The following is an 18,706-nucleotide window of genomic DNA, read 5'->3' on the forward strand; positions in this document are numbered from 1 at the left end:
CCCTAAGTGACAATTTTTTTAGGCAGACGACCCATATTCCATCACTTTCAATACTAGTACCATCTTCGAAATTTCGGTACCACATTAAATTATTATAAATGCACTTTGGAATTAATTACGAATTATTTTTAAATTTGTTAAGAAATTAACCAAATATCAGCAGTCATTATATTGTGATCTGAGATAAATAGTTGAATAAAGAAAGTATAGTTCACAATTTGACATTCAAGTAAAACGTGTTGATGATTCACTATTGATGTCTTTTAATATTTTGGAATGTTGGTAAAACATAAATACATAGTACATATAATGTGTGTTTTTGGAACAAATCTTATATGATGTTTTTCGTTAATTTTTTGTTGGAATGTGTTAACTTATATACCCTTCAATTTGTTCCTATCTCTAAATCGGTCGGCTTAACAAAGATCCATTTCATCAACCTATTATATAATACCCACTATCTAATATTTCAAACATATTATTGCAATAATGCATCTATGTATATAGTGTGTTTATAGATTACGATAATGCGTGATAGCCATATATTTATATAAAGATTAAATATTCAATTTAGTTGATAGTAACGAAAGAAGTTTTAATTTCAATTCCACTTTAATTAGGTTAGGTTAGATGGGTCATGACTCATGAATGCTTTTCTCTATATATTAATATATAAAAATTTAAAGTAACGTAATGGCCTAATCCGTGGAGTGACTAATTATAAATCAATCAACCCTATTTAAATAGAAATATATTTTGTACAAATTATTCAAATTTTAGCTAAACTTTGGCTCTTGGACTAGGATAATTATAGGAGTAATTCGTTAGACTAAATTTTAAAATATTACGAATATTATTGGTAACATAATAACTTGAATAATTTGAGAAAAAAAAAATCACTGAAGACATATCTACTCGTAAGTTTTTTACAGTCAAATTTTATTCCAAAAAAAATTCATTGATGACGTATAAACTCAAATGGTTAATTTCCCACTAATCAATACACAAATATAAACTCGTGGCTTATATTCTGCCACGTGCACAGTGAAAAACAGTAATCCACACAAAATTACGATTTCTGAGAGAAATTTCAATGGTTTTATTACATGCATAATCGATCATACTCCACCGTGTAGCAGCCTACATTTTGTATACTCCAATATGCATAGAGATAGAGATAGAGATAGAGATAGAGATAGAGATAGAGATAGAGATAGAGAAGAGAAGAGAAGAGAAGAGAAGAGAAGAGTGTAGTGAGAGAGAAACACGTAAACGAATAGAGTCCAAGTGTGGAACAAAGGATACAGGAGCGAACACGCCGCTTCCACTCACCACTACCGCCACAATCTCATTTCTCATTCATCAATCAATCAAACGACTTTTCCATTGGCTACACGTCGCCCTCTTTCATTTCGATACACATAGGCCACCACTTTTGTTCTTTCAAGGACTCTATACCTCATTTACTTTGTTTTGCCGATTTTTTTTCTTCCCAAAATGGAGTCTTCTCCAGCTACCGGATTCAGCTTGGAAGGGATTGATGATGTCCACGATTTTCCATGGGTCTGATTCTGACTGAATATGCTGCTTCTTCTTTTATCTGTGCGTGTGTATGTGTTGGGAGCTTAATTAAATTGGGTGATGTTGGCAGAATGAGGAAGGATCACCAATGTCGTTGGAGCGGTATGGCCATCTCTACGACCTCATGCAAAGGGGAAACACGGAATTTCGTGAAGGTCGATTAGATCAGGTTATCTGCCGTCCTAATTAGTGTTTTATGTAATTGGATAAGTTTTTTATATGTGATTTTCTTTCAAAAATTGGACTTCTTTGTGGAACATATCGGTCTTATTGTCTGGAATTGGAAGAATGCTAGTATTTAGTTGGTGGTTTAGTTTAGTTTAGTTGGATTATGTTGTGCAAATCGAATGAACAAATGATGGTAGACGACGCGAGGAGATTACGTGGTTCAATCTCTTTCGAGATCTACATCCACGGACGAAAATGGAGTTGTTCTTATTCAATCACCAACTAAGAATCAGAGATACAATTACAACTGAACTCTCTAAACTAATCTCTCTCAATCGAAACTATCTTGCTCGAGTGAATTGCTTCTTGGATCAGCTATGTGTTGTGTGTATTGTGTGTATCTCTCGCCCTCTCTCTCTTTCTGTTATACAACATATATACACAGTTTCCAGAACTAGCATTTGGTAAAACCGTCTATCTAACCCGAGCTTCTTCTTGAGTTGGGCTGAGCTGGGCCAGAGAGAGTAATCTGATGTGGGCCTGGGCTCAGTTTCTTCAAGCCTTACTGCAATGCAGCTACACCACTTCAAATCTCCACCTTAGCTGAATTGTTGGAACACCTCCATCCTCATCAACCACCTTCATCTCCGAGGAAACAAGCCCAACCAAGTCCAAGCAATGTTCAAACTTAGAACTTGGTAGAGATTTGGTGAGCATGTCAGCTGCATTCTCTGTAGTATGCACCTTCTTTACACACACTACCCCTTTCTTACTTCATCTCTTACAAAATGAAGTTTGACATCAATATGCTTACTCTTTTCATGGAAAACTTGATGTCTTGACAGACTTATAGCACTATTATTGTCGCAGAGGATAGTCACTGTATCTGATGGACTCCAAAATCTTCAAGGATCCCCTTTAACCAAATTGCCTCTTTCACTGCCTCAGCCAAAGCAATGTACTCAGCTTCCGTTGTTGAGAGTGCAACCACCGATTGCAAACTCGACTTCCAACTAACTGCTGTCCCATAAATCTTGAATATATATGCTGATTGTGATTTTCTGCTATCCAAATGTGCTGCATAATCAGCATCACAATACCCAATCAACTCATCAGTCTCTACATCGTCTTGCTTAGAGTATAACAAGCCATGACTCTGAGTACCTAGTAAGTACCTTAAAGTCCATTTCAATGCCTGCCAGTGAGTCTCTCCATGATCACTCATATACCTACTAGTCAAGCTTATAGCATAGGCCAAATCAGGACGGGTGTGCAAACCATAGTATACATTATACTGCCCTACTATGCTTGCATAAGGCACTTTAGACATCCTCTTTCTTTCTGCATCAGTTTTTGGGCTTTGTTCAGAGCTCGAGTTTGTATTGCTGACTTGATGGAGTTGAGACTTGTTTAGAGTCAGTCATCTGAAACTTACTCAACATCTTTTTGACATAGCTGTGTTGTATCAGCCATAAGCTTCCTTTTGCTCTATCTCTTATGATGTCCATCCCAAGTATCCTCTTCGCATTTCCAAGTCTTTTCATTTCAAAAGCTGCCTCAAGCTCCACCTTGACTTGAGCAATCTCTGATTTGCTTGGTCCTGCCACAAGCATATCATCTACATATAGTAGCAGGTATGCGATTGGTTTACTTTCCTTGTATCTGATATATACACAAACTGTCGAATGATGACTTCCTAAATCCCATCTTCATCATCTGCTCATCGAATTTAAGGTACCATGTCGGCTGCTTTGCTTCAGCCATAGATGCTCCTTTTAAGAAGACAAACTTTATCTTCATCTCCGGGTTTGACAAAGCTTGTGGCTGTTCCATATATATAACTTCCTCTAATTCCCCATGCAAGAAGGCAGTTTTTACGTCTAGCTGTTGCAATTCCCAATTCCGATGGCCACTATTGCCAACAATATTCGGATAGAGCTATGCTTTACAACCGGGGAAAATACCTCATTGTAGTCAATCCCCTCCTCTTGCGTGAAACCTCTTGCCACAAGCCTTGCTTTGAACCTAATAGAGTCATTCTGTGAGGCCTCCACCTTCCTCTTGTATATCCACTTGCAACTAATGGGCCTCTGTTGGATCATGGATCTCAAAACCAAAACCCAAGTTTTATTTTTTAGCAGTGACTCTATTTCCTCATTCATTGCAGTAATCCATTTCTGTCTATCCCTGCTTCCAATAGCCTCTTTGTAGTTGCTCGGTTCATTCAACTCCAGCTCTTCTGCAATGCAAAGAGCATAATATACAAAATCTGCATCTCTGAACCTTGCAGAGTGGTCTGACCTCCCTTCTAGTTCTATCTCTTGCTAGCAAGTAACCATCATCATTACCTTGGTTACCAACTGAGGGTGGAGGATACTCAGGTTGTGGGCCTGATGAACTGCCATGATCACTTGAATCTGCTGAGTTGTGTTCATAATCAGCACCTATCACGGTATCCTGATCACTCTTATCCCAAGATCATCCTGATCACTTTTATCACCAAGATCATGGTTTTATGTCAGACTTCACACTCTGACCTTGTGACTCCGTGACTGAAGCTGCATCTTTGTACGGCATCTCCAATTCATTGAAAACAACATCTCGGCTGATAATAATCTTTTGGTTCCCTTTCTGTACTCCATAATCTGTAGGCCTTGACTCCAGTTTGATATCCCAGAAAAATGCACTTTAAGGCCCTCGGCTCCAGCTTCCCTTGCCTAATATGTGCATATGCCCTGCACCCAAAGGTTTTCAAGTTTCTGTAACTGCCATGACTGCCATACCATCTGTTGTCGGGAGTATCATGGCTGATAGCTGAACTAGGACATTTATTTATCATCTTTGCAGCCGTTGAAACTGCCTCTGCCCAGAACCTCTTTGGAAACACCAGATGTGATCAACATACACCTAACCCTTTCCAACAAGGTTCTGTTCATTCGTTCCGCTGTCCATTTTGCTGCGGATTCCCAGGTGCGGTCCTGTGCCTTTTAATCCCATATTTCTTGCAATAGTTCTCAAACTCTCTTGATAAAAATTCCAAGCCGTTGTCCGTTCTAAGGCACCTCAGACCATGCCCCTTTTCCACCTTCACAGCTTCATGCCAACTCCTAAACTTTTCAAATGCCTCTGATTTTTCCTTGAGAATATACACCCAAACTTTCCTACTGAAATCATCAATAATGCTCAAGAAATACCTCCCCCCTCCTATCGAGTTGGTTGAACATGGCCCCCACAGATCACTGTGGCAATAATCAAGAGGCTTACTCGAGGTGTGTTTACCTGTTTGGTATGGGAGCTTCTTTCCTTTTCCAAGCTGGCATGATTCGCACATCTTCGAGTATTCAGGATCGACTCCTTGGATTAGCCCCTTGCGAGCTAACTCCTTCATCCCTCTCTGTCCCACATGACCAAGCCGGTTATGCCAAGTTTCATAATCACTGCTCTCTGACACGAGTGCGCTTCCTTGGATGGTCTCAGCATCCAAATAATACAAGCTATTTTTTCTTATAGCTCTCATGATGATGTCCTTCCCGTTCAGTACTTTCATACAGCCATGTGATGACTCAAATGAATACCCCTTTAATTCCAACGTTCCCAAAGAGATTAAGTTTCTCTTTTATATCAGGGATGTATCTAACTCCAGTCAAAAGCTTAACCGAACTATCATGAATCTTGAATCTAATATTACCAATTCCATGTACCTTGCATACCTGATTATTCCCCAAAAAGGACTGTGCCAGTAGCTTCCTTAAGATTCTCAAACCATGCCCTATGTGAGCAAATGTGAAACGAGCAGCCGAATCCATTATCCAAGATTCTGCTATTTCTTTGCCAACCACGTTCAAAGCTTGAGCTGGCTCATTTCCTCCGCACAATCAGCAGTGCTAGAATTCCCATTCTCTTCAGCTTGCTTTCTTTTGAATGCGTAGCAATTCTTCTTGAGATGACCAGGCTTGCCACACCAATGACATTTCCTGGTTTCTTTGTCACTGTCAAGAGATTTTTGCCCCTGCATCTTGGGTTTGCCAGCTCCATCCTTGCCCTTGGATTGCTTCTTCCCTTGTATTCTTAATATTCAGAGCCTCAGCTGCACTGTCACGGCTCGTGCTTGCTGCTGAGCTTGATACCTTCTGCAACTCCCTAGCCTTCAAGGCACATTGCACTTCCTCGAGGGTAATTGTTTTCTCCCTCCCATACAACATGGCGTCTTTGAGGTGAGTATCGAATGATCTTGGTAGCGCATTGAGAAGCAGGATGGCCTTATCTTCAGCATCAAGAATTACATCGATGTTTTCAAGGTCATCGATCGCTTTATTGAATTCATCGAGCTGCTCCTCTATAGCTTTCCCTTCTTGGAATTTATAGGAGTACAATCTTTGTTTCATATAGAGGCGGTTGGCAAGAGACTTCACCATGTAGAGATGCTCGAGTTTATCCCAAATTCCAGCAGCTGTAGTCTCTTTGACACTTCCCTGAGCACTTTATCGCCCAAGCACAGAACAATGGCACTATGTGCCTTCTCAAACATCTCCTTTTTCTTGAGAGTCTGCTTCGGATCTCCTCCATCGGCGACCTCTGGCGTTCTTGGACTTGATCGCCTCAGCTAGCCCTTGCTGAATCAATAAGGCCTTCATCTTTATCCGCCAAAGCCCAAAATCATTCCGGCCTGTGAACTTCTCCGCTTCGATCCTCGGCGTCGTCATCGAATCCTTCCCACAGACGGCGCCAATTTGTTGTGCAAATCGGAATGATGGACAAATGATGGTAGACGACGCGAGGAGATTACGTGGTTCAATCTCTTTCAGAGATCTACATCCACGGACGAAAATGGAGTTGTTCTTATTCAATCACCAACTAAGAATCAGAGATACAATTACAACTGAACTCTCTAAACTAATCTCTCTCAATCGAAACTATCTTGCTCGAGTGAATTGCTTCTTGGATCAGCTATGTGTTGTGTGTATTGTGTGTATCTCTCGCCCTCTCTCTCTTTCTGTTATACAACATATATACACATTTCCAGAACTTTCTTGAGCTTCTTCTTGAGTTGGGCTGAGCTGGGCCAGAGAGAGTAATCTGATGTGGGCCTGGGCTCAGTTTCTTCAAGCCTTACTGCAATGCAGCTACACCACTTCAGATTATTTGTTCTTTATCCTATGAGCATGAGGTGTGCATTGGCGGTTAGAGGACTTGGCCTTTTGCTTTAGGCTGTTGCTGTGTTGCCATGGATGAACTCCTTAATGGTGTTTTCTACTTTTGGTCTGGTTGAAGCCTAAGTGTTTACCTGCTCTGTTGGTACAAATCATGTCTTTAAGTGTCAGGATAATCTCGATAATGCAAGAGGCGTCATTTTGGTTTGAATTAATGCCGCAAATCTTCATGGGATGGTGCTCCATGCTTCTTGAATCTGTTTGACCCCAATCAGAGGGTAATGTGAAGAACTTCCATGGCAAGATAAAGCCTTAGAAAGTTTACATATACATAAAGCAGTAGATGATAAGCAATTCATTCTCGAGGAATAAGCAACACTGTATTTGGAGAACTGGGTGTTAGCCTTGGGAACATAAGACATCAGCACTGAAGGTTCGTTGACATTGGTGGCTCAAAAACTGATTATTGGTTATGGTTTGGGTCTCATGGAACATGAACAAAGTAGTTCCTTTAGGACTTCAGGAATATAATTCAATTCTTGCTGCTTGTTGAAGATGTGTTTGGGTTGCATGGGTATATAGTTATATTCTATTTTGATGCTCCATGATTGCAATTTTATTACTATGACTGAGACAACATAAGTAAGTGAATGATGGCTCAAATAGTAGGAGCCTAGTCATGTTCATTCGATAATCATTGTTCTCTTTGATGCTGAGAAAGTACCACCAATTCCCATATTCATACATTTTTTCATTTTCATCTGCCATTTCTCGGTTTCGGATATTAGAGGCCAGAGTAGTAGGTACGCTGGTATGGATTTTTCTGAGTGAATATCTCTAATTGTACCAAGCCCCTAATTTTCTTTAGCTATCCACCTATATTATGAAGGGAGTAATACACAGATAAGAAGTTGAGGTTTCATTTTTTTTGTAATTGGGTCATCAGAACATTCTTGGCATAAAAAATGACATCTGTTTGTGGTTGCTACTTGTGAAGTTATTGTTGGTCAACTTTAGCAACACCATAATCATTTTATCAAATTTCTTAGGGTTAAGCTCACCAGGTTAGCAAGGCCAGTTGATGCTAGCCTAGTAAGTTTAGTTAGTGCTATATAGTTTACAGAAATTGTCTGGACCACGTATCTACTCTGTTCTAGTTTTATATTTGTTAATGTTAGGCATAGTAAGTGGGCATGTCTTTCTGGACAGTACACATGAAATTTGTCACCAACTTATCATCCTAATGTTGAATTTTATCAGGCAATTGAATTATACTCAAGAGCTAACCACATTAAGCCTGGTGATTCTATTATTCTAAGCAACCGATGTGCTGCCTATCTCCGGTACGAGGTCCTTAACCATGATTTATCATGACAGTGTTTTTGAGCAATTTGTCCAATTAATTTGATTGGTATGATTAGGTATCTGAATTCTTATTTTTTTAAATTTGAGTTGATCCCCAGGATTAGCCAATTCCTCAGAAGCAGGTCTCCTTCGGCTTCAGAATATAGGCCATTGAATGGGTTGGATCCAACAACCCATGCTGGGGTGTGTTCCATATCTTAGTGTTCCTCCCAATTTTTGCTCCATCTTTTCTTGAGATGTCCTATCAATTTCTTGTTTAAAATGTATTTTAGCTTGCACTGAATGATGCGGAGAAGGTGATGAATCTACATAGTAATACAGCAGCCTCCTACATTCTTAAGGCTAATGCTCTTATTCTGGTAAGAATGCCTTTTTGCTTCAGTTTTCTTCCATCTCAATATGCTGTGGTTGGTAATTGGTAATTTGGTAATAACTTTTATCAGCTTAATAGTAACTGAAAAATACTTGATACAAATGAAAAGTTCTTCCATGATTAGGTTTACATATTCCTCAAGAGTTCACAATTGGTACACAATCAGACATTTATTGGCTTGGTAGAAACTCAAAAAATGATAGACATATTATACTTAGGAAAATTTCTGTCCTGGTTAGGTTTACAACAGTTAGCTGTTGATAGATCTCTGCATCTAAAGTTGTGTACGTACAATTTTATAATGTAGGCAATTTGCTTTCTACTGTGTTTTTGTATTTATTCTCATATACGCCTCTATGGTTTTTCTGGGTGCTGCATCTTGCTTGTAATGCCATTCCTTATTCTCTTTCTGTCAGTTGGAAAAGTATGAGCTGGCTCAGGGTGTTATTTGCTCAGGCCATCAGATTGATCCCCAAAGGTAATATAGAGGTTCCTTCTCAACTTGTATAGGTATCATACTACCTATATTTTTCCTATTTATAAACTTGCGATAATTACTTATAATATTTCTGTCTGCAGCAACGCTCTTTCAAATTTAGAGAAGAAAATAGCCAATACTTTTTTGAGGAGAAGCCATTCCAATCCTCAACGAACAGATGATTATGATTGCACTTTATGTTTGAAGTTACTGTACGAACCAATCACAACTCCTTGTGGACATTCTTTCTGTCGGTCATGCCTGTTTCAGACTATGGACCGAGGTGTTATCTCCTGTCTCCTTCTCTTTATTTGCCTTTCTTCATTTTCTACATTGATATTGTTTCAATAACATCCATGATTCTGTTTTATTGTTCCAATGGTTCATTTTTTAATCATATCTTGAATTTATTTTCAGGTAACAGATGCCCTTTATGTCGTACTATTTTGTTTATTAGTCCCAGAACATGTGCAATCAGGTTAGTTTTCTACTGCTATAGTTGCAATCATGGGCATAACCAAACAGGAATGAGCATTTGAAAGTATAAGTTGGCCCATTTATTATCAAGCTGAGTAAAGTTTAAATAATTAAACATAAGGCTCGTGAGCTTATTTTAGCCAAATTGTGTGATTTAGATACACATTCTACCCAAAAAATATTTTAAGTTCAAGCTCAAGCTTGAACCATTTACGTTAACAAGGCCTACATGAGCTCAAACAAAATCAGTATAAAATTTGATCTGTGGTTAGCATTGCTCATATAAAGTCTTAATTGGTCTTGCTCAAATCTTCTTTGAACATTTTATCTAAGAAACATCATTTTTTCTTATCCCCACATGAATGTAGTATATTAACATAGAGATCAAATTGAGGTTTATGTATGGCCTGGCCTTTCTTAGTGTTAAGTGTTATATGGATCTTGGTTTTAGATTTTACAGAACCTTACTATCAGCAAGCACATAGAAGCACATAACTATGACAGTGTGACAGATATAACTTGTCAGTTGATTGGCATTTGCAGTGTCACATTAAACAACATCATAGAGAAGAGCTTTCCAGAGGAATACGCGGAGAGGAAGTTGGAGCAACTCAGTTTGACAAACCCTGGTCCTGATTTGTTGCCTCTTTTTGCCATGGATGTTATCCTACCGTGCCAGAAGTTACAGCTTAACATTTTTGAACCACGTTATAGACTTATGGTGAGTAGATCAAATTGCCTCCACATTTCATTATTTCAGACTAATTTTAGCTCTAAAAATCTGAACTCCCTCTTTACATTCTGTCTTATCTATTGGCAAAATCTCAAGGGAGTATTTATAGTACATCTTGGAGTTTTTCCATTCTCTGCAGTGGGGCGCCCTATAAGCCTCCCTAAAGGCCGCCCTAAGCATTTTCTTTATTTGAATATTTAAATAACTACAAAAATTGAAAAAAAACCTTCATTTCATTTAAAATCAATACATTACAATACGAATTAAAAAATACGCATTTTCAACGACGGCGGTTATGGGCCCAAACTTCTTCAACCATGTCGTTCATGAGCTGAGACATGGTCTTGTTGGTTGCGCATTGAGGCTTGTCTAGACAGAACCTAATTGAAGCCCGTCGGTAATCCTCGAGCGTGGAGCACGGTTGCCGTGCTGGAGCTAGATCCACCTTCATCATCGGCCCAATCAGTGACGCTTCCACCTTCGTGTTCGACTATCATGTTGTGCAAGATTATGCACGCATACATGACATCGGCGATGACTTCCTTGAACCAGAGACGCGCCGGCCCTTTCACTATTGCCACCGTGATTGGAGCACACCAAATGCCCGTTCCACATCCTTCCTCGCCGCCTCCTGCTTTTGCGCAAATAAAACTCTCTTCTCACCCATTGGGCAGCTGATCGTCTTCAGAAAAACAGGTCACCTTGGGTATATGTCATCGGCCAAGTAATACCCCATGTGATATTGGCGTCTGTTGGCAGTGAACTCGATGGTCGGGCCGTTGTCATTGCATTGCTCGGTGAAGAGGGTGGATAAGTTGAGGACGTTGATGTCATTGTTCGACCCTGCTACACCGAAGGTCCGACTAAGGCTCCGCCATTGCGTCATTGACGGCATCGAATAAGGCTCGCGTCAAGGTCCGACTAACGCCCTCCGAGGTACTCCAGTCGTCGTCGTGGTTCATTTTTGTTTGTGAGAGATTATCGAAATATTTGTATGGAATGTGAGAGATGAGAGAAATGTTCGTATGAAAAATAGAATGACAAACGAGGTTTAAATAGACAAAAATTCAAAAAAAAATGAAAACGCGTTGCATCGTCCGCGTCGCCCATAATGGGCGGACGATGGGGTAGACGATGCCCTATCATCCACGGACGATCTATAGGGCGCGGACGATGCATCGGGCATCGTCCGCGAACCCACAGTGGGCGGACGATGGCGCGCCCGAGGCATCGGGCGGCCTGTCGTCTGCCCCATTGCGGATGCTCTGATCTCCTTAACCTAGCTAAATGAGAATTCTGCTGCTTATATGATAATTATCCGCTCCCACAAATTTTGTCAATTCAATATAGAAGCGATATTTGGTAGTTTTGGACACCAAAAGTTGTTCTAATAGTGATCTTGTGGGCATATTAAATGAGTATAGATTTAATACGCATCTTATTGCTGGCTGATTTTTAGTCCCACGTTTTGTGCCACAACAGGTGAGGAGGATAATGGAAGGAAATCGCCGGATGGGAATGGTATAATGTTACTTGAGTTGTTTCTTCATTCTTGTATTATAGCAACTGTTAGGGTCCAATGTAGATGCTCACTCTTTTTCTTGCTTCTTGTATGGTGTAGGTTGTGATTGACCCATCAACTGGTTCAGTCGTTGATTATGCATGTGAGGTGGAGATTACGGAGTAGGTGGTTGCTAATAGTTGGGCCATACTTCTATAATTTCGTATTCTTCTTTTTTTGGTATTTTGTTTTGTTTGATCCCCCCCTCTTACTCTTTCATGGGGAATATGGATTTGCTTTTATCGACACTGCACTTGCTTAATACATATGATCACTTGTTCTGGTTCTTAATGCAGCTGCGAGCCTCTTCCAGATGGACGTTTCTTTTTAGAGGTAAAATTATAAGTAAGCTACATGTTTATGTGCATTTGTTTCTACTTTATTTGCTATATGAACAACTACTGGACGCAGGTTGAAAGCCGGAGGAGATGTCGTATCATTCGAAATTGGGATCAAGATGGGTAATATTCAGTTTTCCTCTACTTTCTAGTGACCATATCATACATAAGTATAGCTTCTAAAACTGATTCACTCTATTTTGTCATTGGATATGAAGATACCGTGTTGCCGAGGTTGAGTGGGTGAACGACACATATCCAGCGGAGGGAAACGAGAGAAATGCTGTGAGTACTAACTGAGATTTGGATTTCCTTGCACATTTTCACATGATCAGCCAAAATTTGAGGGATGTGCTTAGTTTGTCACCATCTTCTCGGTTTCCATTTTCTCTAAAGAAGATTGATCGTCTAATCTTACAGTTGGTGGAGATGACACGTAAGGCAGCAGTTTTTGTTCGCCAATGGATCAAGGAGGCACAAGAAGCAGCACAAGGGGGTAGATACGTTTTACAGTATATTTGGCCGTGTATCTCAAACCCAAATCTTCTAACTTCTGAAAAATACCCTCTACAGAGGGAATAAGACTTGCTGAGCTTTTTAAAGCAGAAGGATTGATGCCATCGACACGTGATCCTGAGCGCTTCAGTTTTTGGGTATGCTAATGCACATTTTGGTTGAATCATAATTGGGAAAACTTGTTTTTCTCCGCGACAATTGATAGCGTGCCTGATTATGCAGCTTGCTACATTGACAAACCGTAGGCCATCAGAGAGATTAGAGCTTCTTCGGCTTAGAGATACTCGAGAGGTACCAACGACGTTTATTTTCTTTATTTAATGCTTCCCTGTATCTCATTGCCAAGCAACTGAAACTGTGTTGGCTTCGTTGTTGCAGAGAATTACAAGGTCTCTTCTTTTTATGAAGGCGGAAGAACAAGGATGTAGGTTGATTTGGCAGTGAGGCAATTCAACAGTGTGTGACATTGTATTATTTCACAATTTGATTGTTGGCATTCTCTCTGTTTAGAGGCTTATCCATACTATTATTCATTGATGATCCACATAGCAGTGGATCTTACTCACCTTTAAAGTTTAAAACTGTGGGAAATGGTATACTGTAAAAATCGAAGACTAGTTATGAACATACAGTAAATAGTATAGAAATTCCACTTTTGGTATGTGTATTCTATTTCCCCTGTTTTTTCAGTAGCATTCACTCAATTTATCAAAATTAGTACTCCCTCCATTTGGGGAATAGGAGCAACCTCAAATGATCAATTTCTTTTCGACACGAGATTTTAAAAAATGATAAGTTCAATAGAAATAGAATTAAGTACTCAGTGAAAGTGAAGGGATTGTGGGATTGTGTAATGAGCCACTAAAACAGAAATATCAATCACTAAAACAGAAATATCAATCACTTTATAAAATGAGCAAATGGAGTATTAATTTTATAATAAAATGTGAATGAAATAAATTAGTAAAATATGAAACCTAGTTTTAACAAGGGTCTTTTATTGTGGGATGGATAAAAAAACAAAAAAAGACTTATTGTGACGGGGGAGTATATAAATAAATAGTCCCAAATATATACAAACTCAAGCCACTAAAATGTGCAAATAATCATGTACCTAAGTAGAGTCCTCTAATAAAACCAAAGTTGCTATTGGTCAACAAAATCATGTGGAAATATATACAAAGGCCAGTTAAAATTTTCGTAATTCCAACACAATTAAATCCTAACAAATGGTCTTACTCTACCATTGAAAATAGCAATATTTAGATGGAGGTTACAAACTTATTGTCGGAAGTAAACATAGTCATGAACTCAAGCCGCGTCATTAAATAGGCACAGAAATCCAAGAAGAGGAACACAGGACCACTGAGTATCTGAAGATCAAGCACGTACTCCACTTCACTGGTTTTGTAAAGCTATCGTTGCATCAAATTAAAACAGTATTATTATTGGGATATGCATCAAATTTAAACGGTATTCTTATTGGGATATGCATCGTGGTATATGAAATATAAGTCTAACCTGTATTTCAAACTTCACAGCAGAACTTGGCTGTGACCCATTTGTGCCGGTGGAAGTTATGCCATTAACATAATGGTTGTCATTCATGTGGTTAGTAGTGGCCATGCTGTCTAGGTTTTGAATGCCACGAGTGAAGAGGCATTTCATATTATAGTGCCCGACCTTCTTCCACCTGACATTTAATCCTTGCAAAGCTCTGAGAATCTTGGTCATTATCTCACCTGGACGTGCTGGGGACTGGTAAAATAGCAAACATGAGAAACTATGGCACATGAACAAATGCACTGCTAGAGCTATACATGCTACTCAATATCAGCAATCATTGTTACTAAACTTTTGAAGATATTTGGGTACATGCAAGTATTATATGTAGGGCTGTTCCAAAGCCCGAGAAAGATAAACATTGAATTTCACAATTTTTACCTGAATTCCGACAGCCCATTGCTTCTTTCTTGGGATCCATGGTGATGAATTTAAGTCAATTGGAAAGGCTTGTACATTAGGATCTGGACTAGGTGCCGCTGAATAAATTTCCTGAAAGAAGATGAACCAAATTTTACTAAATGTTTAGCGAGTGCAATTTTTTACTCATCCATCTGGAAGCAAAAGGTATAAGCATCGCCATCTATGATATGAAAAAGATAAAAACCAGGCAGCATATTTTGGAAAACATATTGATGCATATTACTAAATACTGGTGTTCGAAATTATTCAAACAGACTAATCTTATACAGAACTGGATGATTTTGTTCTTCAAACTTTAAGGAGGTGTTTGGTATGATAGAATCGGAGAGGGTATGGAACGGTGATTCCTACCTCCAACACATTCCTTTACTTGGTAATTGGTACGACTCTTTCTTAGGAATCAATAGTCCATATGGAATGGCCATTCCCACTAGATAATTCCTCAACCCATGGGATTAGCCATTAGTTCCTAGCTCCATTCCATCCCCCCCTAACAGTATTCCGTCATACCTAGCACCTCCTTACTCTATCAATGTTATGCACGAAATACTCAAAATCCTTCACTCATGTCCAGCTCATTGAAATGGGTTCTTAACCTAGTTATCTCATTATTATTTTACAGTTTTGAATTGATCCTACATTGGTCAACAAAGAAAGACCAAGGACACTATTCTAGTTTGCATATGAGGATAAGCTTTTATAGGAATGGATTATGCCCATATCCAACATATGATAACTCATGACCGTAGCTGATATGTGTCCCACACATCCAAATCATCAATGTAGGCACTTGACAAGAAGCATTTTACATGTGCCCGTGAATCATTAGATTGCAGATTTAACAAGAATAGAAACTAATCAAGAATGAATATCAAGGGTTACTGCAATAGGAAGAAAGGGGATGGTAGTTGGAGCCCATTTTTAAAGTTCCCAGAAGCCTAACTACACTGTCATCATAAGATGGTGAAGGGCTTTCAACACTTTATGTGTGGTTGCCGTCCCTGGTAAAAAAAACACATCTAATATAGATAGTTATGAGAATCAGAGAATGTAAACTTTGAAAAACATTTGAAGAGAATAATAAGTTCCATTTATGTATGCAAAAGAAAAAGATATGCATACCGGTGACTCTTGAATGTTAGCAGTGAGGTAGCCATTTGAAATGGGGGACCGCTTGTCCAATAGAAGATAGTATGCAACAGTAGCCTGCAGTAAAGGCCATACTATTAACAATCTATAAGGTTTAGAACTAAACTACTGCTGATATTTATGCAATTGTTAACATCATTTTGTAGCCTGCTCTGCAGTGAGTCAATAAGCTGCCCCCTCTCAAATCCCAACCTAAGAACTTGTTGAATGATTTCTTCATCAAGCTGCAACAATAAATCAAACTGCATCAGTATTATCCCTGCACGTGAATTTGGAAACTTGATCCGTGGTTGATGTTTGGAAGCATAATGAGAAATCTAACTCCAAACGTTTCTTGGTAAATGAGATGTTTATAGGCTGTCACTTGTAAATTGATTGCTTAAGCAAACTAAATTCTAGTTGGCAAACAAGATGCTCCACAAGACAATGCATATAAAAGTTCTCAACGGGAAAAAAGAAGAAGCTAGACAAAGATCGGCTGAACGACAAAATACTTTTAAAATGATAGAATCACAAGAATGTTTCATCTGATCGTTCATAAGATCACACCAAAGAGCATTAAAGCATTAGATAACAGTTACCGTTTTTAGATGTTCCATTGCATTGGGTGGCGTGACAGCTAAATAGCGAGGAAGATTTTTTTTGAACCAAGGATGTTGTCGTATCTCATGCGTGGTTATCCTCTTCATAGGGTCCACCAGCAGCAATCTTGGAATCAAATCACGAGCTCCAGCAGACAAGTGGCTCGGAAGAGTGTACATTCCACTCTAAGATATATCAAAATTACTTAATGTAATCATTTGTGTCAAACATTACAAGCTCCAGGAAACATTTAGTACATATACCTTTATTTTCTTGAAGAGGCTGGGAATGTTTTCATCATCAAAAGGAAGAGCCCCACAAAGAAGAGCATACAAAATAACACCGCAGCTCCAAATATCCACTTCAGGCCCAGCATAAAGTTTTCCAGAAACAACCTGCAATGAGCTCCATTAAACTAACTTAGCCATAATACAAAGCCTCGTGGCATGTATTACAGACACTATTATCATCAGAACAATAGTTTTCTATATTTCAAAGCATGCTGACTGTACAACCTCAGGGGCAGCATAGTTTGGGCTTCCACAACTTGTTCTTAAAAGTGCCCATCCCTCATAATGTTGCTTAATCCAAAATCAATTATCTTCACATTGCCATTTCCATCTAGAAGTAAGTTCTCCGGCTTAAGGTCACGATGCACTATCATGTTCCTATGGCAATACTCCACTCCCGAAATAACCTGCCCAAAAGCAAATAAAAATTAAGCACAATGAGTTATAAGCTCAACACATTGTCTGCACATCATGTGGGCAAGACAGCAACCAGAGACGAAGAGAACACAAAAATGATTCTACCTGCTGGAAAATGTGTCTAGCTTCATCTTCTTGCAGCCTGCCCCTTTCCACAATATAATCAAAGAGCTCTCCTCGCGTCATGTTCTCCATGATAACATATATATCTGTTGGGGTCTCTATAACCTCATAGAGGCGGATCACATGTGGATGCACAAACATTCGGCATACAGTAATTTCTCTTTTCACTGCATAACACCATTGACTCTTAGAAGGCTATAAAACACTTTTGCTAATAAAATGAAAGGGTAATGCCTTAAATGCAAACATAATAGCACCAGACTCGAGAAACTAGAATATGCATATCCTCCGCCATGCGACTAGAAATTCTTGCATATCTTTTATTGTTCTCAATGAAGCAAATCTTCTTACCCTTTTCTTCCATTTCAGGACCCCCCATCAACCGACGATTGATGATTTTAACGGCCACCTTATGCCCGGTCTGTACATGTTCCGCAAGTTTGACCTTCCCAAAGGAACCATGCCCAAGTGTTTTCCCGAGTCTATAGTTCCTCAGAAATGAATCTGCAGCCGCACCTACAGCCTCCATCTTTCTATATAAAAAACTACAATTCAATGGACGTCAGAAAACTACATGCTCACTGAGATTAATACTTGTCAGAAGTTCAAATGCAATTATGTTCACCGAAATTATAACAGGCACAAACCATTCTATGATTGAGCTAAATGTTTGGGAAATATAATTAAACATTACCCGAGGTTACATAAAGCTCACCGAGCTACATACGTCAGCAAAAAATCTATTTTTTCCCTTCTTGTATCACCTATCAATAAACTCCTCAACCGATTATCCAATAAGTGTAACATTGGCATAATTATGGCAGCTGAGAGCAACCTATTTTTTTAAAAAAAATCAATCCCTTTATACAAATCAAACTAAAACCCCATAGTTTATCCAGTTTAAAGATGTAGCTAATACAGTCTTCGAGTATTCCGCTTCTAGTATCAGACATACAAACCCTAATTAATCACAAAATCGACCTACAAAATCATTTGGTTTTGAAACACTAGGCATACACCTAAATCAGACGAAGGAGAAACGACTGCAGAAGCATTTTCAGGATAATTGAGTGGAAGATCAACTGTAAAACCTCGAATTTGGAGTGGGAAATCACCTGATGAAGCATGCAAAACAATCTTCTGATTTTGAGGAACAGTTAACAAAATAAGTAATTGGGTTTTACACCAAAAAATTAAGAGATAAATATGGTTGGGGTGCTGACTCAGCATCTCGTGTGCCCCTCTATTTATTGAAAATTAGTATTGACAATTAGTATTTACTATTAATTAAGCTTTCAATTGATTGTTTGTCTTTTAGTGTCGCATAATTCTGCGTTTGATTGAATGGTGAAAATGAAAGTTTATTTAACGTACAAGGTACTGATAACCACTACATGCCAATGAATCCAAATTCGTGAA

General features: G+C 38.9%; 1 protein-coding gene and 1 pseudogene across 1 annotated transcript; one reads left to right on the plus strand and one right to left on the minus strand.

Moving 5' to 3' along the window:
• The first annotated feature begins 1,245 nt into the window (after nucleotides 1–1,245).
• On the plus strand, nucleotides 1,246–13,401 carry LOC121788411 (LON peptidase N-terminal domain and RING finger protein 1-like). The gene is made up of 18 exons (XM_042187085.1): nucleotides 1,246–1,563; nucleotides 1,652–1,750; nucleotides 8,160–8,242; nucleotides 8,363–8,447; nucleotides 8,537–8,623; nucleotides 9,054–9,115; nucleotides 9,217–9,398; nucleotides 9,533–9,593; nucleotides 10,136–10,313; nucleotides 11,808–11,846; nucleotides 11,947–12,008; nucleotides 12,183–12,219; nucleotides 12,298–12,347; nucleotides 12,443–12,509; nucleotides 12,645–12,720; nucleotides 12,798–12,877; nucleotides 12,963–13,031; nucleotides 13,119–13,401. The coding sequence occupies exons 1-18, from the start codon at nucleotides 1,498–1,500 to the stop codon at nucleotides 13,182–13,184; spliced, it is 1,449 nt and encodes a 482-aa protein (XP_042043019.1). The 5' UTR covers nucleotides 1,246–1,497; the 3' UTR covers nucleotides 13,185–13,401.
• A 448-nt stretch (nucleotides 13,402–13,849) lies between these two features.
• Nucleotides 13,850–18,458, minus strand: LOC121788410 (annotated as a pseudogene).
• Nucleotides 18,459–18,706: the final 248 nt, after the last annotated feature.

The sequence above is a fragment of the Salvia splendens genome, unplaced genomic scaffold, assembly GCF_004379255.2.
Source record: "Salvia splendens isolate huo1 unplaced genomic scaffold, SspV2 ctg1035, whole genome shotgun sequence".
NCBI classification, from domain to species: domain Eukaryota; kingdom Viridiplantae; phylum Streptophyta; class Magnoliopsida; order Lamiales; family Lamiaceae; genus Salvia; species Salvia splendens.